The sequence below is a fragment of the Hemitrygon akajei genome, unplaced genomic scaffold (assembly GCF_048418815.1).
Source record: "Hemitrygon akajei unplaced genomic scaffold, sHemAka1.3 Scf000057, whole genome shotgun sequence".
Classification (NCBI taxonomy): domain Eukaryota; kingdom Metazoa; phylum Chordata; class Chondrichthyes; order Myliobatiformes; family Dasyatidae; genus Hemitrygon; species Hemitrygon akajei.
This window is the reverse complement of record NW_027331943.1, coordinates 1,734,396-1,760,941: the sequence shown is the minus strand read 5'-3', so window position 1 is coordinate 1,760,941 and position 26,546 is coordinate 1,734,396. Positions and strand designations below refer to the sequence as shown.

Here is a 26,546-nt window from a genome sequence, read left to right as displayed (position 1 = left end):
ATCCAATAAGAAGAGATGATCCAGAAGGGGTGGATCTGAACTGAAGCCCACAGTCGGGAGAGGATATGTGCCCATGGGGTCAGGGTATTTGGTAGTGAGCACATCCATACAGGTGGACCGATGGTGATAGTCACACACGGTGAAGGGCAGGGGAGGATAATCTCAAAATGGTATTTCTTTCCTTCTCACTGGGACAGTTTGCTGACTGTCTCGTGTTCGTCACCGGGAAGGGGGTGTGAAACTCTGACCCACCTGCTGCAGTCCGTGTCGGTCTGGGTGTCAGTAACAGTGATAAGGAACATTGTCAATGGACGTGTCACAGGCAGCGAGAAACACGGCCATTCCTGTGATTTACCACCATTAAACCAATGGCTGTTGTTCACTGATCTGATGAAGTCTCCAACATCCCTTCACAAGGAACCCCAGAACCCTCCTGTCCTTGGGGATCTACTGACCGATCCCCTGGGGATTTGTCACAATTCTTCACAATCTGATTTACTGCAGTTTTACCCAAATTCCTTTGCAATGAAACAACACAATGAAACTGTTTCACAGTTCAGAGTGAAAGATAAATCAAGTTACCTCAACTCCTGGCACTTGTGCAGCCCGGGTCCCAGCCACTGGATTCCTTCACACTGAATGTGGCATTTCCACAGGTCGAGGTGTTTTATTGTATCACAGAGTCCGATGACATGAGACAGGACCGCGCAGTCAATCGGGGTCAGTGTCAGTCTACTAAATGAAAGTTCCTCTACATCTTCCAGTGCGGCCTGAGCGAGGCCACGATTCTGAGACTCAAACAGGTAGTGCAATGTGTTCAGGAGTCTCCTTTTACCAGCTTCACTCTCTGTGTTTCCACTCTGGCGTTTAACCTCCTCCTTCACCCAGTCAATCACCCGGCAGGTTGTTTGATGAGGAAATGGACCCAGAAACTCCTCCAGGCCGCGAACTGTCATTGGGGAGGAGAGACCAGCAACAAAACGGAGAAATACCTCAAATCGCCCATCTGTCGTGTTGTGGGCATCAGTGAGGAATTTCAGGATATCCCCGGGATGTGGATTCAGGAATTGTGCGACTGCAGCTACAAACTCTTGGATGGTGAGGTGTGGGAATGTGTACACCACGCTCCGGGCAGAATCCTCTCTCTCCAAAAGCTCTATCAGGAATCCGGACAGGAACTGGGAAGGCTGCAGATTGTAGTTGATCAAATCTCCATCTGTAAACACAATCTTCTTCTCAAACACTCCTCTGAAGGCCATCTGACCAACCCTGAGTAACACATCACGGGGGTTCTCAATCTCACGGCCGTGGTTTTTCAGGATGTTGTAAATATAGTAGGAGTACAGTTGGGTGATGGTCTTGGGAACTCGCTGCGGGTCCCTGACTCTTTGAGTGAAGAAGGGGCCCAGTGCCAGAGCAAGGATCAAGCAGTAAGAGGGGTTGTAGCTCATGGTGTACAGCATCTCGTTCTCCTTCACGTGTTTGAAAACAGCTTCCGCCACCGTCTGATCTTCAAAATGTCTGATGAAATATTCCTTCCGTTCATCACCAACAAATCCCAGGATTTCAGCCCAGACATTGATCTCAGCCTTTTCCAATAAATGTAACGCAGTTGGGCGGGTGGTCACCAGCACAGAACACCCTGGGAACAGCTTGTGCTGGATTAAACTGTACACAATGTCAGACACCTTGCACTTGAATTCAGGATCTGTACATGTGGACCGAGGTTCAGTGTCTCTCCTACTGTCAGCAAAATCAATTTTATCATTGAATTCATCCAAACCATCGAATATAAACAACAGTCCCTCTGGGTTCTTCCAGACTTCTCTCAGGATATTCCCAAAGTATGGATACTGATCCAGAATCAGTTCCTTCAGGTTTATTCTACAGTTAATGGAGTTTAAATCACGGAATTTGAAACTGAAGACAAACTGGAATTTTTCATATATTTTCCCGGTGGCCCAGTCATAAACAATCTTTTGTACCATTGTTGTTTTCCCGATCCCTGGGACTCCGGCCACTGCTGCCGAACATCCCGAAATTGATCCTGAGAAAAATCTTTTCATTTGCTTCCACAAACTGTGTGAGTAACTATTCTGAAACAGATGAGCAATCCGGGAAAAGCTGCTCTCGAACAACTGATCCGTCCGGATTTTCTCCAGCTCTCCGCGGAGATGTTTCTCTCTCCAATCCTCGTGGTCTCTGCCTCTTGCCAGCAGCTCATGTTCCACTAGACTCCGATCTCGAACAGTAGAAATGACCGTGAGCTCAGCGTATCGATCAACCAGCTGGAAAACCTTCACCTTCTCCCTCATCAGGATCGTGTTCACTCTCAGTGTTTCAGTTTGTGCCCGCAGAGTCTCCTTGTGTTTCTCTTGAACATCTTCCATGGGAACAGACAGTGGACAAACTGTTAGATGCCTCAACTCAGAACTCAGTATTTAAGCACGCAAGAGTTAGCTCACAGCTATTGTATTGATTGGATTCACCAATGGATGTTCGTACAGTAATGTAAATTCGATTAACAGACCGCTGACTGGACAGAGAGTCCTGGTCCAGATAAACACCGATCATCATATTTCCACATTAACTGTGCTGTGAAGGTGAGTATTTCCTTGGTCGTTTACTGACCGACGACTGTCCCGTACCGGACAAACTCCCACTATTGTCACAGCTGTCATTCTTTTTCCTGTGGAAGGAACTTCTAATCCCCAGTGTTGATGTAGTGTATTGAGATAGAGAAGAGAGTGGTGGGCATTCTCTCAAAGGACAGGTCAGGGGATCGCAGCTCCCCTCCCCTCTCTCCATCACTGATTCAAAATACAAAGAAGCAGCTTTGCTGATCAGCACGTGCACTGTGGGTGGGTGCTTGGGGAATGTGGGATCTCAAAGTGCGTTCGAATCCTGTCAGTGGTGTGTGGGATCTCACAGCGTGTCAGGACCCTATCAAGGATGTGTGACGTCTCACAGTGTGCCTGTACCCAGTCAAGGGTGCGTGGGGTCTCACAGTGTGTCAAGACCCTGTCAAGGGTGTGTGGGGTGGCACAGGGCATCAGGACCCTGTCAGGGGTGTCTGTTGTCTCACAGTGTGTCAGGATGCTGTCAGGGGGTGTGTGGTCTCACAGTGTATCAGGACCCTGTCAGGGGTATGTGGTCTCACAGTGTGTCAGGACCCTGTCAGGGGTGTGTAGGGTGTTACAGACTTTCAGGACCCTGTCCGTGTGAATGGGGACTCGCAGTGTGTCAGGACCCTGTCAGGGGTGTGTGGGGTCTCACAGTGTGTCAGGACCCTGTCAAGGGTGTGTGGGCTTTCCAATCAACGTTTTCGGGTGAAACAGGGTGAGTATGAAAACGTTGATTGTTGAAATACTTACTTTAGAGAGTGGGAAAGTGGTAGAAATAATGTTCTTCAATATTCAGGGACAGAGTCAGTTTCGTATTCAGAAATAGATGTGGGAATTTCACTGCCGTGAATGTTTCCTCAGCAAACAGGATGAAGAACTGTGAAGAATAAGTTTGCAGGGAAATTGTCGAGAATTACCAAATCCTTAGTGCAGGGAAACGGAGGGGTTTTATTGTCTGACTGTGGACTGGAAAAGCATTAACAGAGGTGACAGAAACGTGAGCAATTTGAAAACTTCCTCTGGTACCATTTGGAAATTATCATCTTTCGAATTTGTTCTTGGAATGAGACAGGCTGAATGACGGCTGTGGCCGAGATTTTTATATTTCTGTTCAAGGGCTTCGTGTAATCAGTTAAGACATGGGCTACTGTGGTATTAATAAATTTTACGACATCTGTCTTTCCTACGCTCTCTCCTCTGTTAAATGTGCAGTTGAGTGATCCAACTCAGTCTGCGATTATGAAACCTTACAATCTCTTGAGCCTAGGCACTGCCTCGGGCTCCATTTCCACAGACACAGTCAGTTTCTTATCCAGACGGTCACAATTTAATTAATTGCAATATTATTTATAGATATCTTCAGTCCTTTCCACCTTTCTTGCCGCAAGCTCACAACCCTCGGTTTCTCTGTCCTAATTCCCATCTCTCACACTTCCACAGTGTCCATCACACAACACATCAATTTCAGCTTCTGTGGACGGAGCTGAGGATTTTGTCCCTCCATCACACCCTCACTAACACTGTCTCCTGATGGAATTCCCAGTATTACTGAGTGGGATATTAAACTGGATAACTTTAGCAGTGTTTGCAGTCAGGGGGTGCAGTTGTGAATATAGTGGGTTTCATATGCAGCTTTGGGGTTGAACAGACTAGTTGGGGTGCTACCTGCTTTTCTCATTAAATTATCATTGTTATTCTGTGATGAGAACTTCAGTGGACTCCCGGTTCTATAAATGATGACCTATAGGAACTGGGGAATTTAGAAAAGTGATTTGGGATGAGGGCTGTTCCCAGGGGTTGTGTGGTGGTAGGGAAATTATTTGATCTTTTGGAGTAAGACATTTCCAATAGTTTCGCTCCTCAGATTGCCCTCTTCTCCATTCTGACCCCGGTGGAGGGATCTGTAGTTGCGGGACCCAGAGAGGAGTGATCCCTTTCTGCAAGCTCACCAACTATCTGCGTTATTCCTCATAATATCATGTGAAAACTATTCCTCCAGCAAACATTTTTCCATGTTCCTCACTCTGCGCTGTGTCACGGAGGAACATTTACCTGATCAAATCTCTGTGGTTCAACAACGACATGGCCCTAATTAATATCAATCTTTGGTGGAAACAGCAGTTTCTTCACTTACCTTTCAGTTCCCTGGGAATCTCCAGTACAGGTCGATGGACCGGAACACAACCTGTTCGAATTTAAAATAATTTGACATGTTTCAATTCTTCAAATTATAAGTATGTAATGTTTGAATCCATAATTAAATTAATCTCTGATATTATCTCACCATGTTCCTGTATTTCTTTCAGTATTTTGTCAAGCTTTGGGACTTCAATCCGCATTTTCACAAAGGTTTCCCACATCACCCTCCGGGCGCGGGAGCCTTTCTCCATCACCAGGCTCAGGAGGAGTGTAGAACTGTCCGCCCGCTCTCCCTTATCAGCGAGATCAGAGATTTTCTGTGAAGAGTAACAGTGAACATATTGGGGACTGACAGATTCACACAGAGAATGAGAAGTAAATGATGTGCTCTGTAACGGGATCACACTGAGCAGTCACACGGACGGGTGCTGATCCTGTCTGGACATGGACTGTACATTCTGAGTGCAGAGCACACGGAGGGACATTCACCGTGAACCTGGTCCACCAGTCAATGAGATCCTGGCTGGTCTGTGACCACTTCATTGACGTGGCTCCAAATCCATAAATAATTCCTCACCGGATTTGACGGTGTAAAACAGAAATCAGAAAATAACGATCACAGATGAAGAAAGAAGTCAGGAGGGTTTTTATAACAGAGTGAGCAGTCTCGGAGAAGTTGCAGAAAAGATGATGTGATTCATCTCCTCAGTCCGCCAGTGTCCAACATGACAGAGGATTACGGCCGACTCCTGATGCCTTTCCTTTGCTTTTGCCAGTAGAGGGTTATTCAGTGATTACACATTACAACATGGCAGTATTCCCCAATCCACACTGTTTGCAGTTACAGGTTGTAATGGAGTCATCTCCACCCAGAACAGAACACACTCGAGCTCCTGAGGCATTCAGTGATAATGCCCCGGTTCTCACTGACACCATGCCGTCACGCTGCAAGGTCTTTTCAAAATGAAAATTCCTACCATATTTCCATTGAAACTCCTTTATTACAACCTCATACAATTGTTACCTGCTCCCCTCGCTCTGAGCATTGAGCCGCCACTGGTGTGTTTACACCTCTCAATCATTGCTTCAGATTCTCAGCTTTAAGAATTGTATATCTATCTATCTATCTATCTATCCACTTATTTATTTATTTATGAATGAAAGATTTGCTTTTATGCTTCATTATCTGATCAGTGAGAGTCCCGACACCCATCAGTCCTGTGATGTGTGAAAATTCAAGCCCATTCTCCCTCCCACTCACCCGATGTTCCTCTCCGCTGAACTGATTCTCTGCCGTTAACGCCAGGCTCACTCCGTGCACTCCTCCTTCCATCGCCTGCTCCACCCTCTCCCGGTAGAAGTCCGTCAACTGCAGCAGCTGGAAATCATTCCAGCTTGCCAGGAGCTCGGTGATCACTGAGCTCGGACCTGTGAAGAATAATAGTGGAAATTAAATAAATTACTGACCCATATTGGGTAGTAACTTTCTCTCTGGAACCTAAAGATCACCAAACACAGACCAATATATATATATATATATATATATATATATATATATAGGTGGGGGTTGAGTGGGGGGAACGGGCTTGGACTGGAGGTTGGTGGGCGCCGTGGGTGTAGGAGGGGTACACCTCCGTCTGTTGAAAGCTGCTCTTTCTTGTCCCCGGAAATATACCTCTCTGTTTTGGAAGGACTCTGCTTATTGATGAGAATATAGTAACCATCACCATCACTCTCCTGGTACTGCCCATCACCACCTCTTTGCTTTGGGTTACTGTCTGCCTGCCTGGTCAACTCCTTCCTCAGAAAATCTCTGGGATTCCTCAGAAAATGCTGCAAGCAGCATCTATGGAGGAGAATAAACAATCAACGTTTCGGGCCAGGCCCTTCATCGGACTGGAAATGAGGAGACAGAAATTATAGATATTGCCTCATTACTTTCTCTTCCGTGTGACCCTGATCCAAAACGTCAAATGTTTATCCCTCTCCATGGATGCTGCCTGACCTGCTGAGGTCTGCCAGTATTTTGTGTGTTTTATGTTGCCCATCTGCAGAATGTCTTGTCTTCTGGAGTAACTCGTTATTTTAATGTGCATCACAATCTGTTAGAGGAGCAGGAGCAGACGGTAACTGTACTGCTTCCACGTGTGACTGTGTTTCCCCAGAGATGTTAACTCTCTCTCTCTTATCTCTCTGCTCAGTTTTCACAAATATTTTGTGAATTGCCAATATTGAATTAAACCCAGACGCAGAATGAGCAGAGTATTTTTAAATTAAAATACGTCGCCAACATACCCATGTCCATTCCCGATGTTGACATCACTGGAACTCCTCCACTGCTCGCAATTTGATCCATTTTGAGGACAGATGTGATCAGTTTTTGCTGCTCTGTAACAAACAAAAGTAACAGGAGGGTCAAACATTAATTTGGGTTTAAAGGAAAATGCTGTTTTGTTTTTAAACGGAGGCAAACACTTCCAAACATCTTGGTCCTGTTCACCGAAGCCTTGACATGGCTTGGTCCACCTGCGCCTATCCACCCACAGTCATGCAATACCCATTTCAGCCCTCTACATGTATTGTACACCATGTCGGGATTCTCCGGTCTATCTACTCGCTATACTGCAGTCAATTCCGTTTTAGGAACCAATCACGTGTCCTCGACCGGGATTGATGTGTCAACTGTAAGGCAAGGTGTTCTGATTGGCCGATTACAGTTCTCTTTGGGAACTAGTTGACTTGATCAGCACTTTTGATCTGGCTATTGTTCACGGTCGCACTTAATAAAAAAAAGCCAGTTTGAACAGACAGCGCCCACTGCTTTGGTCCTCCTCCCACTGGTGGCGCTATAGTGAGTAATGGACATAGTGGGTTGAAACATTTCTGCCGACCAATGGGACAACTATTCCTCTCGTCACTGAATTATACAGATTTCGCAGTCACACCTGATTCTCTACGTCTCCTTTCAGTTTAACATAATCTGGAATTGACACTTATGGCAATATATGGTTTGATGCTATGTAGAAACACTCTGACATCCTGAGCAATGCAATGTCACGCAGAGCATCATGACATCTTGTCCTGAACCATCACATTTTCTCTGGCAGGACTTTAAGATCATTATTATCACCTAAACTCTGATCATGGTATCTTTGAGCATAACACCTGGCCGTTATAAGATAGTTACATGGCACCTTGTTAAACACAATGTGGACCAAAACAGCAAGTTGGCAAAAATTCCTTTATGTAAATAAAACAAAATGCTGGAATTATTCAGTATGAGAGACAGTACGTTCATATTTCAGGTGGAAGACCATGTATCAGAGCAGAGCTTGTGTGTATGAGCCATGTATCTGTTCTCTATCTGCACTGTATTCCGCATTGCCTATTTATGATGGGATTTTTTTGTTTCTCAATCTGTTGCACAATGCTCCATGCTCTCCCATTCACGATTCCAGTCCCAACCTGGTCTGACTGTCCAAATGCAACATCTCTCACTTGCCCAATTGGAAAACCATTTGGCATTGCTCAGCCCATCTCCATAACTGAACAAGATCCCTTTGTAATTCATGGTAACCTGTTGCAGTATCAACCAGACTCCCGGATTTATTATCAAACTTGCTAACCTTGCCATGTATATTCATGAACAGATCAATGGCATGAATAATGAATTACATAGAACATAGAATAGTACAGCACAGTACAGGTCTTTCGGCCCACAATGTTGTGCCGACTCTCAAACCCTGCCTCCCATATAGCCCCCCATCTTAAATTCCTCCATATACCTGTCTAGTAGTCTCTTAAATTTCACTAGTGTATCTGCCTCCACCACTGACTCAGGCAGTGCATTCCACACACCAGACACTCTCTGAGTAAAAAACCTTCCTCTAATATCCCCTTTGAACTTCCTTCCCCTTACCTTAAAACCATGTCCTCTTGTACTGAGCAGTTGTGCCCTGGGGAAGAGGAGCTGGCTATCCACTCTATCTATTCCTCTTAATATCTTGTACATCTCTATCATGTCTCCTCTCAGCCTCCTTCTCTCCAAAGAGAAGTCCTAGCTCCCTTAATCTCTGATCATACTCCATACTCTCTAAACCAGACAGCATCCTGGTAAATCTCCTCTGTACCCTTTCCAATGCTTCCACATCCTTCCTATAGTGAGGCGACCAGAACTGGACACAGTACTCCAAGTGTGGGCTAACTAGAGTTTTATAGAGCTGCATCATTACATTGCGTCTCTTAAACTCTATCCCTCGACTTATGAAAGCTAACACCCCATAAGCTTTATTAACTACCCTATCTACCTGTGAGGCAATTTTCAGGGATCTGCGGACATGAACCCCCAGATCCCTCTGCTCCACCACAGTACCAAGTATCCTGCCATTACAGAGTTACCCGAATTACAGAGTTCTCTACACTGACACACACATCCCACTTGTCACAGGCCTCCATTCACTAAATCTGTCTTCAGTCATCTCCCTCTGCTTCCTGTCATCGAGCTCAGTGAATCCACCTCGCCAGCTCCCCGTGAATCCTACGTGACCGAACCATCCAGGTCAACTGCCATGTGAGATCTTATTAAAGTCTTTACCAAAATCCTTATAGACAACATCACTCCCCAAACTCACTGAACTCCCCAGTGAACTCTTAAATAATCTACAAAATACATGGTAGATATGATGTCCCACTGGGTGGTGCAGACAACAATTTCCCCACAACCAATGTCCAACCGCCCGAGACTTCAGCTTTACTGCAGACTGAGGAAATTCCAATCCCAACTGGAGAATAACCAACCTGGACTGAAGCCCATATACTGCCAGTTCCATATCCTCAGAGTCACCAGCCCAATATCATCACCCATACAAAGACGCTTTGGTGCCGGTGATTTGCCGTGGTGTTCCTGCCATTTCCGATTCTCAAACTAAGGTGGAACTGGAACCTAATGACCCTCTGCCGGGGCCGGTACTCAGGCTGGTTCCCCGGTCTGTATAAAGGATGCGGATACACTTCAGCCTGACCCCAGCGGCTAAACTGAGCATGTTTCATCACAATGTCATTGCTCTGTGGGATCTTGCCCAGCACAGCTCTCTGCCACGCTTCCCATCAGTGTACCAAAAACAAAATGTAAAACTATAAAGTAGAAAATGATGGGAACTCAGTACATCAGACTACATCTCTGAAAGGAGAAATGGTAGAAGACCAAATATCTGAACTGGAACTGTCCAAGATGCTGTCGATCTGCTGAGATTTTCCAGTATTTTCGTCTCCTTACTTTAAATTTCCTGCAACTGTAGTTTTACTCCACCTCTTCATTTTAGTACACAGATGGTAACTGATTGCAAAATAACAGCAATACGCTAAAAAGTAAATTTGTGAGTTCTGAGTTTGTTCTGACCCTGGTGTAACACATCCCACACAGTCAATGCTCACAGCATCCTTTCCTCCCACTGTCATTCTGTTACATTTGCTCCCGAGGCCACTGTCTACACTGAGAGGTGGTGACCACAGAGCGATAAAAACTGCAACACTTGCTGCAGCTCTGACGGGCCGTTACCCTGGAAACAGCAGAAATGTCTCACCAAATTTAACCGAGAAAGGAAATATCAAACTCAACATCAACTGCTATGAGTTTAATTATGAAAAAGATTAACACTGCAGCCATTTCGTAACAGGGAAACTAAAATTGTATTGGCTGCTTTTTCCCTGCCACCGGCTGTGTTAAATTAAACTTCTGGTATTTCCAGCTAACGGAAAAAAAAACAATCCTGGAAAAGGTACAAAACAGAACTTAACAATGAGGAAAAACTTTGAAAGAAAGATTATTGAAATATATCATTGCAGCAATAGGATGTAGGCTAGACAGAGGTTGAACAACATGGTTGATATAAATCACTGAGTTGGTGGGACAGAGGCTGGACAGAGGTTGAACAAGATGGGCAGAGGATGAACAGATGGAGCCAGATGGGAGAAGAGGATCAAGGGCAATCTCTGATTGTCCTCCCGCAATACACAGATCCTGAAATAATAGTGCTCACCAGTAGATAACAGATTCCAATATAACAAAGCCAGAACAAACAATAAGAATTTTGGTATATGTCATTTTCTACTCGACACACTTTATCAATTCACCGCAGAAAGTATCCCATCCCGATACTTCACATCTTCATATAGCTACTGCTCTTCCTTTAATTGAATGAAATAGTGGAGAACAGTGATAGAGCTGAGTACGTAATAGAAACCAACCTCCCCTCCATGGACTCTGTCTATTCTTCCCACTGCTTCAGTAAAACAGCCAACATAATGAAAGATCCCCACAACCCTGAACATTCCCACTTCTAATGCTCCATCGGGCCGAAGATAAAATAAAACAGAAACATGCCACCGGGCTCAAGGACGGTGTCCATTCTGCTGTTAGAAGCGAACAGCGTGACGAGTGGACTCCTGACTTCACAGTCTAAATCGATGTGACCTTGCACCACATATCTACCTGCACTTCACTTTCTCTGTAACCAGAATGATTTCATTTTCCTCAATGTCCTGCTGCAATTGTATTGATTTGTATGGATGATACCAAAGACATGATTTTTACTTTACCTCTGTACATGGAAAACATTCCCCATTTCAATCGTGTGGAAATATTAGACAGCCTCGGTTGCTCCTTTGGAAATTCTGGAGGGAGTGTACACATTTCCGAGAAACCCAGATAAATGAACCAGACTTAATTCTCGCATTAATAGGGCCAGATATCGGGAAACACTGTCAGCATTTCGGCAATTTGTGGTAATGGAAAGAAGATGGAAATAAACTTCCCAGTCCCCCGAGAGGACGTGAGAGATCTGGATTTCACTGTCCTGTCTGAACTGGAAAAGATGGAACTACTCATACACGTGGAGGAGTGTCCCGAGGATGCGGTTACTCTGTTTAACACTTTCTGTCTGCAAGAACACAACAGGCCAAACGGCCGCTTCCAGTGTGCTGGAAATATGTAAAACAATTATCGACCCCGGGCATCGATCCAGGTGAAGTGTGGATCCGATACCGGGCAGGGTGATGAAGGTAAAGTTCACCAGGTACATCTTAATGGATGGGTTCAGTCTCGGCATCACCACCTCATCCCGCTCCTGGGACCAGAACACCAGGGGCTGAGCGGCGGCTCATCTCAGGCGGTTCCGTGTGAAGGTCCCATAACCCGGACCGACCACGACAGGTTGTATTCAGGAAGCGGGACGAGACCACCGGTTCGAGGATGTTAACGGGACTCCCTACCCATCATCAGGTGCCCAACTTCCCCCAGGATGGGCTTCAGTACTCACCGATGGGAAAATGTCGGTCGCGTTCACCCCTAGTAACCGGTTATCAATACTCACTGATGAGAACTTGATCAATTGTTCCCGCAGACAGCGATCGGTCCTCCGGCTCCCAGCTGACGACCCGCTTCGACAGAGAACGGAACGAAAACCATCGCCCTTCCGGAGACTGTGAGAGCGTGGGCGGGGCCTCGGAAGCGAAAACCTGAGATACTGCAGATCTGTGTTTGAAATGGGAGTGAAAACCTGGATCACGTGACGGGTGGAGGGTCTCCCACCTGAACCGGTGACTCTACTCTTCGCCCCTCACACACTGCCCGACCTACCAGCCACATTTTACATATTATTTCATATTTAGCCCAGCTACACTTTTAATCTCTCCCTCTGCATCTTCCCCGTCCCCATCGCTCCACCACCCGGTTCTCAGAGTTACTGGATCAATTCTCATCCCGGTCCGACACTAAATTCCCACCCGAACAAGAATTGTGCAGGTTTCATGGAAATCACTTCTACGTTTATAAACACTAATTTCTATTCACATTCCTCCGGAGCCTCGCTGGACAGCAGCACTGAAACATCAAGTGAGAAACAGGAGGAGGTGGCCATTCAGCCCCTCTAACCATCAACAAAATGGCGGCTGCTCTCCCATCTCAGCCACATGTTTCTCCACGATCCTCATTTCCTCGATCCCTTCAGTCTCCACACATCTGCCGGCTTCTGTTTTATGTGAAGACGATCACAGAGACTTCATCGTCCTCCAGGAATCAGTCTGGTGAATCTCTAAAACAAGCTCACTCTTACTTGTTAGATAATCCTCCATAGAATTTAATTCCATTTCTGCAGCCCCGTGTTGTCCCAATCACTCACCTCCCACCCCTGTCTCTAATTCAACCTTCCCACCACCACCCCCCCCCCTTCACCTGGATCCAGCTCTTGCCCCATCCTCACCCTTCACCTCTTTTCTCTGACTATTTCCCGTCCACTCTCAGTCCAGAGGGAGGGTCTCGGCCCGAAATGTTGACAGTCCATTTCCCTCCACAGATGCTGCCCGACCCATTGAGTTCCTCCGGCAGTTTGTTCTTTGGTCTGTATAACCCGTGTTAGTATGGGGAGCGGGATTTTACACCATATTCCAGGTACAATCTGAACAAAGCACAAATAATTATTACGGTAATTGCCACAGTTAAACACGAGAAAGCTTGCAAATGCTGGAAATCCAAAGCAGCACACACAAAATTCTGGAGGATCTCAGCACACCAGGCAGTATGTATGGAAAAGAGTGAACAGTCGACAGTTTGGACACCGAGCCTTTTTCATTCCTGAGGAGGAGGGGGAAGATATGTGAATAAAAATGTCGGCGAAGATAAAGAGGGGAGCTGGAAGGTGATTGGTGAAGTCAAGTGATGGACAGGTCAAGGGCTGGAGAATAAAGAATCGGAGAGTTGTCAATAGGAGAAAGGGAAGGAGGGGACCCAGGGGGAAGAGACAGAGGGGAGCTGGAGGGTGATTGGTGAAGTCAAGTGATGGACAGGTCAAGGGCTGGAGAATAAAGAATCGGAGAGTTGTCAATAGGAGAAAGGGAAGGAGGGGACCCAGGGGGAAGAGACAGAGGGGAGCTGGAGGGTGATTGGTGAAGTCAAGTGATGGACAGGTCAACGGCTGAAGAATAAAGAATCGGAGAGTTGTCAATAGGAGAAAGGGAAAGAGGAGACCCGGGGGAAGTAATAGGCTGGTGAGCAGAAATGAAAGTTCAGAGTGGAGAAGAGTGAAGTGGGTGGGGGGCGATTTGTTTACTGGAAGGAGAATTCAACATTCATACAGTCAGGTTGGAGGGTACCCAGATGGTGTTGTTCCTCCACCCTGAGGGCGTTCTCATCTTGGCACAAGAGGAGGCCATTGATCGAGATCTTTGAATGGGAATCAGAATTAAATACTTAGGCCACTAGGAAGTCTCCCCTGTGGCAGATAGTACAGAGATTCTCGACAAAACGGTTTACCAATTTATGGTGGGTCTCACCAATGTAAAGGAGGACGCATCGGGAGCAGGGAATACAATAAGCGACCTCAGCAGATACGCAGATGAAGTGTTGCCTCACCTGGAAGGACTGTTTTGTGTCTGAATGGAGGTGAGGCAGGTGGTGTACGGGTAGGTGTAGCGCTTAGGCCGCTTGCAGGGATAAGTGGCTGGAGGGAGATCAGTGAGGAGGGATGAATGAACAAGGGAATTGTTGAGAGACTGATCCCTGTTGAAAGAAGAAAGCAGGCTGCGAGCGAGGAAGGTAAAGATATGTTTAGTTGTAATATCTCTCCGGAGAACACTGCCAGTTCCGTAATCCTGGAGTCCCATCCCAGGATTATAGACCAAGCACCAACACTCCCAGGACTCTTTCCATTCAGTAATATTCAGCAGTGTCTGGTCTAATCCCAGTTCTAAAATTAACACTCCGCTCCATCCCATAATAGAACTAGAACCTGATGACTCTTTAACTGGGCGGGGAACCCGGGCTATGGGTCGCCAGTGGGTGGGAATATATTTTAACTTGTCTTCAGCAGGTAATTTGAGCGCTTCTGTTTATTATCGTATTGCGGAGCGGGACCTGGATCAGTGTAATTCGCCGCCACTTCTCCCACAGTGAAACTACAGGTAAACGCTTTTAATATAAAATTGTAAATAAATCACTGGAAACCCAGTACAGGTTTTTGTCTTTTTGATGCACAGATATTGGCTAACTGCAAGATGTTTGTGGCATCCTGAAGAGATTTGCATAAATAAATACATACATTCATTGTTATCTCTTTATTCCAACATAAACATCATATATTCCATGTAGTAAATGCTCAAGGCATCCTGGCATCCACACCGGCTCCTGAGGCCACTGAGGGGCAGTGACCAGAGAGCGATAAATATGTTCAACACTCCGTAGCTCTGGTGGGCTGTTACCCTGGTGATGGAGGAAGTGGCTCAGCAGAACTAACTGAAAATAGGAAATAAGGAGCAACCTCACATGCTCTGAGTTTCATCATGACAAAGATGAACATTGAGCTCTCAGCCGTTTTGTACTGGGGATGTTAAAATTCCAGTTGCTGTTTGAACCCTGTCCCGAGGTCAATCCAGTAAATCTGTTGGGATTTCCATCTCTACAGAACTTCCAGCAGTGCAGAAGCTGGTCAAAAATCAAAACACGTTGTTAGATGTGGCCTATCTGCTTCAAATGGCAACTATGGGATACTTAAAAAGATTGTAGTGATAAACATAAAGTTTACTTCTTTGTTCAATTAAGTGGTTAAAATTCCATCATGTTCTTGTGGATGCCAATAGCTTATATCTATGATCAACCCCAGGCATTGATACAGGTTCAATTCAGATCCTGTTACTGGACAGAATGATGGAAGAGCAGGTCCCCAGATACAATTGAATAGATTGAGCTTGTAACCTCAGTTACTAGACTCCCCTACTGTTGAATACATCTTGTCCCTATCAACTCTATCCAGACCTCAGGATTTCATTGAGTTTCCTGGTCCCGGAGTCACCACCCCTCCATTGAGAACAGGCCCAGAAACACCAAATGCTCCTCATACATAAAACTTTTCATTCCAGAATCACTCTTGTGAACTTTGTAAACAACAACAGTAATGAGCACATTCCCTCGGATACAGACAATTTGGTGGCGGAATAATTTATTGAGACACATGTTCTACTTCGTACTGCCCAATTAACTGTCAAAAATTATCAGCGTGCTATCTACTCAAGGCACTGAAAGGGATGGGGTAGATCTTCAATGATTTCTGTTTGCCTGCATTTACCCGGGAGACAGATACAGAGACTATAGAAATCGGGAAAAGTTCGTCTTGTTATAGATTGTAGGCAGATTACAGAACAGGTGCTTGGTGAATTAGAATGGATAAATACCCCGGGCCTGACAAGGTGTTCCCTCGGAGCCTGTGGAAGGCCAGTGTACAAACTGCTGAACACTGTCAGAGACATATAAAATGCACAGAGCTACAGGTGATATGCCAGAGGATAGGATAGCTGGTTTTGCTCATTTGTGTTAGAAAGGCTAGAAAAATAAGAAGGGATACTATAGGCATGTGATCCTGACGTCAGTCTTGGGTATGTCCTTGGAAGGTATTTTAAGAAATGGAATTGATAGTTTTCGAAATACTGGGCTTGATGAGGGATAGTCAGAATGGCAGGTCATGTCTAATCAAATTATTCTGCATGAGAGGCTGGTCCATAAGGGAAAGGTAAATAAGATTCAGGTGGAAGCAAGTGGAGAACCCGGAGATTGCTGGCAGATGGTGGCCTCTCTGAATGGAGGCATGAGACTCGCAAGGTGCTGCAAGGACAGCGACTGGGTGCTTGGTACTATCATTAATGATTGAGATAACAGATGAAAATGTGGCAAACTAAAGCAGTAAATTTGTGCAAAATACCGAGATGGGACGTAGCAGGCAGTGAGAAAGGCTACCAAAGGTGCATTACGCTCTGGACCAGCTGGGAAGTAAGGTTACAAACCAGAAGAAGGAATTCAATGTAAACAACAGCGAGCTGTTGCTATTTTGCAAGATAAACCGGTGTATGATTTGTAGAGGTAATGGTAATTGTCTGTGGTATGTGACAGAGTGAACTTACATGGGAATACAGATCTAGAATTGCTTAAAATTAACCCAACAGTTAGCTGCATTAACAAGCTACAAATGCAAGGCACACTCCAGAGAGAAGGAACCGAAAGGGTAAATAACAACTGAGCTGTTGGGATACAGGCTGGACAGAGGCTGAACAGGATGGTTGATATATGTCATTGAGGTGGTGGGATACAGACAGGACAGAGGTTGAAAAAGATGGTTGATATATATCATTGAGTTGGTGGGGTATAGACTGGGCAGAGATTTAACAAGATGGTTGATATATATCATTGAGGTGGTGGGATACAGACTGGACAGAGGGCGAACAAGATGTTTATATCATTGAGGTGGTGGGATACAGACTGGACAGAGGTTGAACAAATGGTTGATATATATCATTGAGGTGGTGGGATACAGGCTGGGCAGAGAGTCAACAAGATGGTTGATATATATCATTGAGGTGGTGGAATACAGACTGGACAGAGGGCGAACAAGATGTTTATATCATTGAGGTGGTGGGATACAGACTGGACAGAGGTTGAACAAGATGGTTGATATATGTCTTTGAGGTGGTGGGATACAGGCTGGACAGAGGTTGAACAAGATATTTGATATATATATCATTGAGGTGGAGGGAACCAGACTGTACAGAGGTTGAACAAGATGGTTCATCTATATCCTCGCGGTGGAGGGATGCGGATTGGAAAGAGGTTGAACAAGATGGTTGATATATATATATATATATATCAATGAGTTGTTGGGATATAGACTGGAACGATATTGAACAAAATCGTCATGGAGTATGCTAATGAAACTACGTGGGAGAAAGGATCAATGACAATCACAGATTGCCCTCCAGCAATACGCGGATATAAATTAATTATGAATAAAACGATTCTCAAATGATAAAGATGGAGCAAACAACAGGAACTTTGAATTATGACCTCTGTCCCTCACTAAATTTCATCAATCTACCATAGAGAGTGTCCCATCAGGGTACTGCACACGTTCGTACGGCTGCTGCTTTGCTCATGACTGCAAGGAACTGCAGAGAGCTGTGGACAGCTGAGGACATCACGGAAACCTGTCTGCCCACCATGGACTGTGCCTGTGCTTCCTGTGTGATCGGTAAAGCAGGCACAGAGTTGCCTTACAACGCTGGACAGCCTGGAATCCTACTTGGGTAGAATATAGAAAGGAAATTGAAAACACTACAAACAGGCTTAAGGACGGCTTCCATTCTGCTGTTATAAGCAAAGTGAACGGTCCCCAGCAAGATAAGGTGGACTTTAACCTCACAATATAACTTGTTATGTCCTTGCGCCATTTGTCCACCTGCCCTGCCGTTTCTGTGAAACAATAATGCATTGCTGCGCAATGTTATTGTTTATCTGATATCACCTCAATGTACTGTTCTGTTCTATTGATCTGTATGGATGGCATGCTCAACAGGATTTTCATTGCACCCAGTTACAGGAGAATAATAAGCAGATTTTAATTGTGTGTAGATAATGGACAAATTGGGCCAAAAAATATTTGAAAAGGGTGCAAAGAGACTTGAGAGTGCTTGTGTAGTTTTCCTGCAGGTTAGTGTTCAGGATAACAGGTGGTAAAGAAGGCAAATGCGATCTTTGGATTAATTTCAAGAGGACTGTAATATAAAAGAAAGGATGTACTGTTGAGAATTTATGAAGTCCTGATGAGGCAACACTTAGAGCATTCTTAGCAGGTTTGTGCCCCTAACATAAGAAAAGATGCGTTAACAACGGAGAGGATTAAAAGGCGGTTCAGGAAAATGATTCCAGGTTTGATCCCAAAGAGCGTGTTCCTATGATGTACTGTTCTATGTTATGTTCCATCCCCACTCGACCATACGATATAGGAGCAGAATTAGGCCATTTGGCCCACCGATTCTACTCCACAATTTCATCATGACTGATCCAAGTTTCCTCTCATTCTCATTCTCCTGCCTTTACACCATATCCATTCATGCTCTGACCAATCAGGAATCTATCAACCTCTCTCTTAAATATACACAAAGATTTGGCCACCACAGCTGCCTGTGGCAAAAGCTAAATTTCCACAGATTCAACATTCCATGGTAAAATAAATTCCTGCTCACCCCGTTCTAATAGGGCGCCCCTCTATTCTGAGGTACGGTCATCTGCTTGTAGACTATCCCACCAGAGGAACCATCATCTCCATAGCAACTCTATCAAAGTTATTTTCACCATTCGTCAGGCTTCAATAAGGTCACCCCTCATGCTTCTGAATTCTAGTGAATACTGGCCCAGAGGCATCAAACGCCGGTCATATGACAAACCATTCAATCATTGAATCACTTCCGTGAACAACCTTTGAATCCTATATAGGTAAAACACATTCCTTTCGAAGTTAAGAGGCCCAAACCTGCTCAAAACACTCCAAGTGCGGCCTCAGCGGTGCTTTATGAAGTTTCAACATTACATCCCTGCTTTTATATTCTATTCTTCTTGAGATGAATGCTAACATCGCATTTGACTTCCCCACCACAGACTTAACCTGCAAGTTAAACTTTAGAGAATCCTGCACAAGGATCCCCAAGTGCCTGTGCACCTCAGTTTTCTTTTCTATCTAGAAAAAATTTAACACATCCATTTTGTCTACCAAAGTGCATGACCATACACTTCTCGACACTGTATTCCATTTCATTGCCCAGTTTCCTAATTATTCTATGTCCTTCTGTAGCCTTTCTAAATCCTCAAAACCACATGCTCCTCGAACTATCTTCATACCAACTGCAAACATTGCAACAAAGTCATTAATGCCATTCTCCAAATCATTAACATATGACGTAAGAGAATCGGTCCCAAAGCAGACTCCTGTGGAGTATCACGAGTCACTGGGAGTGGTTTCCAATCAAACACTGGTTTATCCATTTCAGAATCTGTCCGGTAACGCCATGATCTCGTAGCTTGTTAAGCAACCTTATGTGTGGCAGCGTAACAAAGACCTTCTGAAAATCCAAATGTGCAGCATCAACTGATTCTCCTTTGTCTATCATGCTTGTTATTTCTTCAAAGAATTCCCCATTAGATTTATCAGGCAAGACTACGTCCTATTTTCTGACGGATCTCAAAGTACCCGGAGACCACATCCTTAATAATCAACTTCTATATCGTCCTAAATACTGAGGTCAAACAAACTGACATATGGGCTCCCTTCTGCCCCATTCCTTTCTTGAAGAGTGAAGTGACATTTGCAATTTTTAAGTCTTCCGGAACCATTACAGAAGCGAGTGATTCTTGAAAGAACATTATTAATGTCTCACGATCTATTCAGCCACCGCTTTTAGAATTCTAGGGTACATGCCATCTAGTCCAGGTGACATATCTAACTTCAGACCTTTCAGTTTCCCAAGAAATCTCTCTCTCTAAGTATGCTAACTTCACACACTTAATGCCCCCTGACACCCGGAGCTTCCAATACACTGCTAGTCTAGTGTCTTCCTCTATGAAGACTGGTGTAAAATATATATTCAGTTCGGCCGCCATTACTTGCCCCCCCTCCTTTACTACCTCTCCAGTGCCGTTTTCCAGCGTTCTGATATCCAGTCGTGCCTCACTTTTACAGTTCATATATCTGAAGAAACTTTTAGTAACATCTTTAATATTATTGGTTCGTTATCTTTGGTATTTCACCTTTACCTTCCCAATGATTATTTGTTGCCTTCTGTTACAACCTTACCAAACCTCCAACTTCACACAAATTGCTGCTCTGCTGCCATTCCTGCGAGTGATTGTTTCCAATCAATTCTGACCAATTCCCCTCTCCTGCCTCGGTAATTCCCTGTTCACCACTGTAATGCGGGAACTTCTGTAATATCGATGCGTCTATCTTTAGCTTCTCCTTCTGGAGTTTCTATTTGACTCCCACTAGCTGAGAGACAGGGAACAGTGAGAGGGACTTTCCAAACACGGATTGAACACTAAACCCCGGATCGTGTTCACTGGCAAACGCGGAGCAGCCCATTAACTCACAGCCTCTCACTGTGAGAGAAGGAAAGATAAGTCATTTTCTTCACTGATTCCAAAGGACCTCCAGAAGGAGGAATGGCCAGTCCCATCTGTTGAAGCAATGAGCTCGGGCGAAGCCCAAACACTGCAAATACTATATTCCTGGTCTCCCCATCCTAGCCTTATAACCCACGGCCCTGGACTTTTTACTGCCCAGTAACGTGATGCAGTGTCTCAGCTATTCCCAGTTCAAATCTAACACGCCTGAACCAACCCATAACGGAATAGTAACATAGAAGAAGCTTTGTCTGGACGGGGATCGGGGTTGAATTCCAGGCCTTGGGTCACAACGCGGACGCGGATACATTTCAGCTAATCTAAACTGAGCATACTTGGTGATTATTTTATTGTTGAGTGAGACCTCGACCAGGTTAGTTAGCCGCCTTATTTCCAGTAGTGGAACAGGAACAATCTGTTTAAACATTAAATAGTTAATATGGTCCTGGAAGCAGAGTAGATCAGATTTTTCTTTTCTTTTAATGCACAGATATTGACTGGTTGCAAGATGCAATCCCAAAATTCATTACTCATCTCTTCATTCCAACACAGGCGTCATATATTCCACACACTAAATGCTCAAAGCATCCTGGAATCCACACTGGTTCCTAAGGCCACTCTGTCTCCACAGTGACGACAGTTGGATACAATCTTCAACCCTTCTTGACGTTCTGGTGCTCTGATACTCTGGTGACTGATGAAGAGGCCCAGCAGAAGTAAAGGAAAAAGGAAGCAACCTCACATGCTGTGAGTTTCGTTATGACCCAATGAAAACTAAACACTCAGCAAAGTTTTAATGTTCAAACTGAAATACCAGTAAATCTGCTGCAGGCTCCTTCTCCACAGCACTTTCAGCAGTGCAGAAGCTGGTCATTCAATACGGTCAGTCTGCTTCAAAATTCGGTTATCTGTTATTTACAAAATATATTACACAACACATTGTGGTGATCTTCATGAAGTTTCCTTCTTTGCTTAGTTAAGCGATTAAAAATTCTAGCAAATTTTTGTAGCTTCGAATAACGTAAAAGTAGAGTTGACAGTACAGGCAACATTATGACCCTACTGCTGGATAGAATTATGGAGGAGAAGATTTGTAGATACAACTCAGTGATTTGTGAGGTTTTGTTATCTGTTCCAAGACATCTCTCCTGATGAAAACATCTTCATCCGTCCACTCTATGGAATCATCACTATTTGCTACGTTTCAATGAATTTCCCCCTCCTAGCGTGCCCCATCATCCCTTTGAGAGCAGGCCCAGGGACAGTAAATGCTTCACATACATTAAGCTTTTCATTCCAGAAATCATTATTATAAACAACTACTGTAATGAGCACATTTCCACGAGTAACAAACTATTTGGTGGCAGTATATTTATTTGAGAAAACCTGTTGTTTCCTTACAGCCTCATTAACTGGACAAACGAACTTGTGAAGATCAACCTGCTCATGTATGCATGGAGCCAACAGAAATGGGGGAGATCTTCAATGATTTATCTGTGTGTGCATGTATTCCGGAGACAGCTATAGAGATGATAGAAATGAGGAAACGTTCGCCAGGTGTTGGATTGTATCCAGTTTACAGAACAGGTGCTTGCTCTGTTGAGCTGAATTGGGATGGATAAATCTCAGTAACCAGTGGCAGCTTTGTCTGGACGGGAATCGGGGTTGAATTCTGGGCCTTGGGTCACAGCGCGGACGCGGTTATATTTCAGCTAGTCTCCGCAGGTAAACTGAATACACTTGTTGAGTATTTTATTGTTGAGTGGAGGGAGAAGATTTGCCTTTTCTACCGATGCACAAATATTGACTGATTGCAAGATGTTCGTGACAGCCTGAAAGGATTTCCATAAATGCAATCCCAACATTCATTACTCATCTCTTCATTCCAACACAGGCATCATATATTCCATACAGTAAATGCTCAAAGCATCCTGGAATCCACACCTGTTTCTGAGGCAACTGTGTCCACACAGTGATTACAGTGCGATAAAACTTTCAACCCTCCTTGAAGTTCTAGTGGGCTGTTACCCTGGTAACTGAGCAAGAGGCCCACCAGAAGTAAATGAAAAAGGAAGTAACAGTCTCAAACTCACATGCTGTGAGTTTCCTTATGACCACAATGAATACTGAACACTCAGCAATGTTGTAATGTTGAAACTGAAATACCAGTAATTCTGCTGTTAGCTCCTTCTCCACAGCACTTACAGCAGTGCTGAAGCTGGTCATTCAATACGGTCAGTCTGCTTCAAAAGTCGGTTATCTGTTATTTACAAAATATATTACTCAACACATTGTGGCGATATTCAAGAAGTTTCCTTCTTTGCTTAGTTAAGCGATCAAAAATTCTAACAAATTTTTGTAGCTTCGAATAACGTAAAAGTACAGTTGACAGTACAGGCAACATTCTGACCCTACTACTGGATAGAATGATGGAGGAGAAGGTTTGTAGATACATCTCAGTGGTTTGTGAGGTTTTTTCTCTCTGTTCCAAGACACCTCTCCTGATGAAAACATCTTTATCCGTCCACTCTATGGAGTCACCAATATTTGCTACGTTTCAATGAATTTCCCCCTGCTAGCGTGCCCCATCATCCCTTTGAGAACAGGCCCAGGGACAGTAAATGCTCCACATACATTAAGCTTTTCATTCCAGAAATCATTAATCAGGAAAAAAAGGAAGTAACTGTATCAACCTCACATGTTTTGAGTTTCCTTATGAACACAATGAATACTGAACATTCAGCAATGTTGCAATGTTCAAACTAAAATACCAGCATCCAGTAAATCTGCTGTTAGCTCCTTCTCCACAGCACTTGCAGCAGTGCTGAAGCTGGTCACTAAATACGGTCAGTCTGCTTCAAAAGTCGGTTATCTGTTATTTACAAAATACATTACACAATGCATTGTGGTGATATTCATGGTTTCCTTCTTTGCTTAGTTAAGTGATTAAAAGTTTTCAATCAAATTTTTGTAGCTTCGAATGAAGTAAAAGTACAGTTGACAATACAGGCAAGTTTCTGACCCTACTACTGGATAGAAAGATGGACGAGAAGGTTTGTAGATACATCTCAGTGGTTTGTGAGGTTTTGTTCTCTGTTCCTAGTCACCTCTCCTGATGAAAACATCTTTATCCACCCACTCTATGGAGTCATCAGTATTTGCTACATTTCAATGAGTTTCCCCCTCTTAGCCCGCCCCCATCAGCCCTTTGAGAACAGGCCCAGTGACAGCAAATGCTCCACATTCATTAAGCTTTTCATTCCAGAAATCATTATTATAAACAACTACTGTAATGAACACATTTCCACGAAAAACTAACTATTTGGTGGCAGTATATTTATTTGAGAAAACTTGTTGTTTCCTTACTGTCCCAATTAACTGGACAAACGATCTTCTGAATATCACGTGCTCATGTCTGCATGGAGCCAAAAGAAATGGTGGAGATATTCAATGATTTCCCTGGGTGTGCATGTACTTGGGAGACAGATATAGAGACGAAAGAAGTGAGGAAATGTTCGTCCAGTTATAGATTGTATCCAGTTTACAAAAACTGGATTGTTTGTTCTCTTGAGCTGAATTGGGATGGATGAATCTCCAGGACCTGACAACATAGTCCCTGGAAGCATTTGGGATGCCAGTATTGAATCTGCGCGAATGCTACCAGAGGCATATAAAATGATCATAGCTACAGATGATGTGCCAGCCGAACAGAGGAGAGCCATAATTTTCTCATTTGTGTTGGGAAGGTTCGGTACATATGAAGGGAAACTGACATCAGGCCTGGGTAAGTTATTGGAAGGGATCACAAGGAATGAGATATGTAAGATTTCGATAGAAAGGGATAGTCAACCTGGCAGGCCCTATCTAATCTGATTATGGACGTTTTTGAGGAAATTATCAAGAAGCTTGATGAAGTGAATGTGGGGGTCTTTGCCTATATTGACGTTAACAAGATGTTTGATAACATTCTGCATGGGAGGCTGGTCCTAAACGGTAAGGTGCGTAGAATTCAGGATGAATCACGGGGAGAAGCCAAGAATGCTTGCAGATTATTGTCCATCTGGGCTGAATAGAGACATGTGACCTGCGGGGTGTTGCACGGAAAGGGACGGGTTCCTTGGTATTGATATTAATGTTTTAGATGAAAGATGAAATGCGTCAAACTCGACGAGCAAATCTGTGGATTGTACCGAGATGGGGATATAGGAGACAATGAGAAACGCTACCGAAGTTGCTCAGTGTTCTCTACCAGCTGGGAAGTTGGGCTAAATCTAGAAGAGGGCATTTAATGCGGACAACGGTGAGCTGTTGCAGTTTGACAGGGGAAACCAGGACATGACTTACACAGTGAACGGGAAAGGTCTGCGCAGTGTGACAAAATAAATTGACATGGGAGTACTGATCCAGAATCCCCTGAAAGTGGCACTAGAGTTCAATGGCGTTTTAAAGAGAGCTCCGCCAATATTAGTCTTAATAAATCAGGGCAAAGTCAGGGGAATTGGGATGTTAACGCTAAAGTTGTAGAAGACATTGTGAATCTAGATTTGCAGAATTGTGTGGACTGCTCATCAGCTTCTTGAAGGCAAGATCTGAATAATCGTGAAAGAATCCAGGGAAAATTACACGGATGTGGCTGGTATTTAAAGAAAAGATGGCAGGTGTAAGATGAACAGATTTGAACTTGAGTAACTGGTGCATAGGAAAGTCAGCGCAGATCCCAGCTGGGGTTCCTACACTTTTTAATATCATCCACCCTCCGATTAACCGAGGGGTGTATTGAACCATCTCCCAGCAGAGGTGGTAGCTGCAGGTTGAATTGCAGCATTTAAGAGCCGTTGTTTATATGTACAGTACCTGGATGAAAGAGTTATGGAAGCGAATATTCTAGGTGCAGGTGGATGGGGCCAATCAAGTAATGGCACGGATTAGATGGGCTGAAAGTCCTGCTTTTGTGCTATAGGAGAATGAATCTAAAGTGAGCGTTCCATGCAATTCCATTTCCCAGAAGAATTAAAACATTTCAGAGTAATGTCTTAAGAAGCCACAAATGAAAAAAAAACTAAAAAGTTGAAGAACTGAAAATAAACAAAAAGGGAAATATCAAACTCAAATCACAGCTGTGAGTTTCATTGTGACAAGGATCAACTCTACAGCCAACTTATAACTGTGAGACAAAAATTGTAATGGCTAATGTAGCCCTGCTTCGAGCTGCATGCAATTAACCTTCTGGTGTTTCTAGAGAGAGAAAAAAAAACAAAACAAAAAATTCTTGGAAGACTCCGTGAGGGAAAAGGAGGAAGAAAGTAATTCACAGCGAAAACAAATGTTAGAATAAATATTGCAGATATATCATCGAGTTCATGGGATACGACTGGACAGAGGGTGAACATGATTGTTGTTATATAGCACTGAGGGATTGGATACAAGTTGGGCAGAGTTTGAACAGGATTGTCGATATATATCCTCAAGCTGGGGGGATACAGACTGGACAGAGGTTGAACAAGATGGTTGATATATATCATTGAGGTGATGGGATACAGGCTGGACAGAGGTTAAACAAGATGGTTGATATATATCATTAAGGTGGTTCGATCCAGACTGGACAGAGGTTGAACAAAGTGGTTGATATATATCATTGAGGTGGTGGGATACAGGCTGGATATAGGGTGAATATAGGTTGAAGGAGGAATGGGTAGAAAAATGGTTGCTGGAGTTTAATGCGGACAGGTGTGAGGTGTTGCACTTCAGAAGGTCAAACCAAGGTAGAACATACAAGGTAAATGGTAGGACACTGA

At 44.2% G+C, this 26,546-nt stretch overlaps 1 protein-coding gene across 1 annotated transcript in view; it reads right to left on the bottom strand.

Moving 5' to 3' along the window:
- Positions 1 to 26,546, bottom strand: part of LOC140721527 (NACHT, LRR and PYD domains-containing protein 3-like) — a 44,253-nt gene that overhangs the window by 5,296 nt on the left and 12,411 nt on the right. The window contains exons 4-9 of the mRNA XM_073036340.1: positions 12,134 to 12,294; positions 7,059 to 7,151; positions 6,025 to 6,191; positions 4,909 to 5,080; positions 4,759 to 4,809; positions 583 to 2,383 (exon numbers count right to left, since the gene is read on the bottom strand). Of these exons, the coding sequence (XP_072892441.1) occupies positions 583 to 2,383; positions 4,759 to 4,809; positions 4,909 to 5,080; positions 6,025 to 6,191; positions 7,059 to 7,151; positions 12,134 to 12,294 (2,445 nt within the window). The remainder of the gene's footprint in view (positions 1 to 582; positions 2,384 to 4,758; positions 4,810 to 4,908; positions 5,081 to 6,024; positions 6,192 to 7,058; positions 7,152 to 12,133; positions 12,295 to 26,546) is intronic.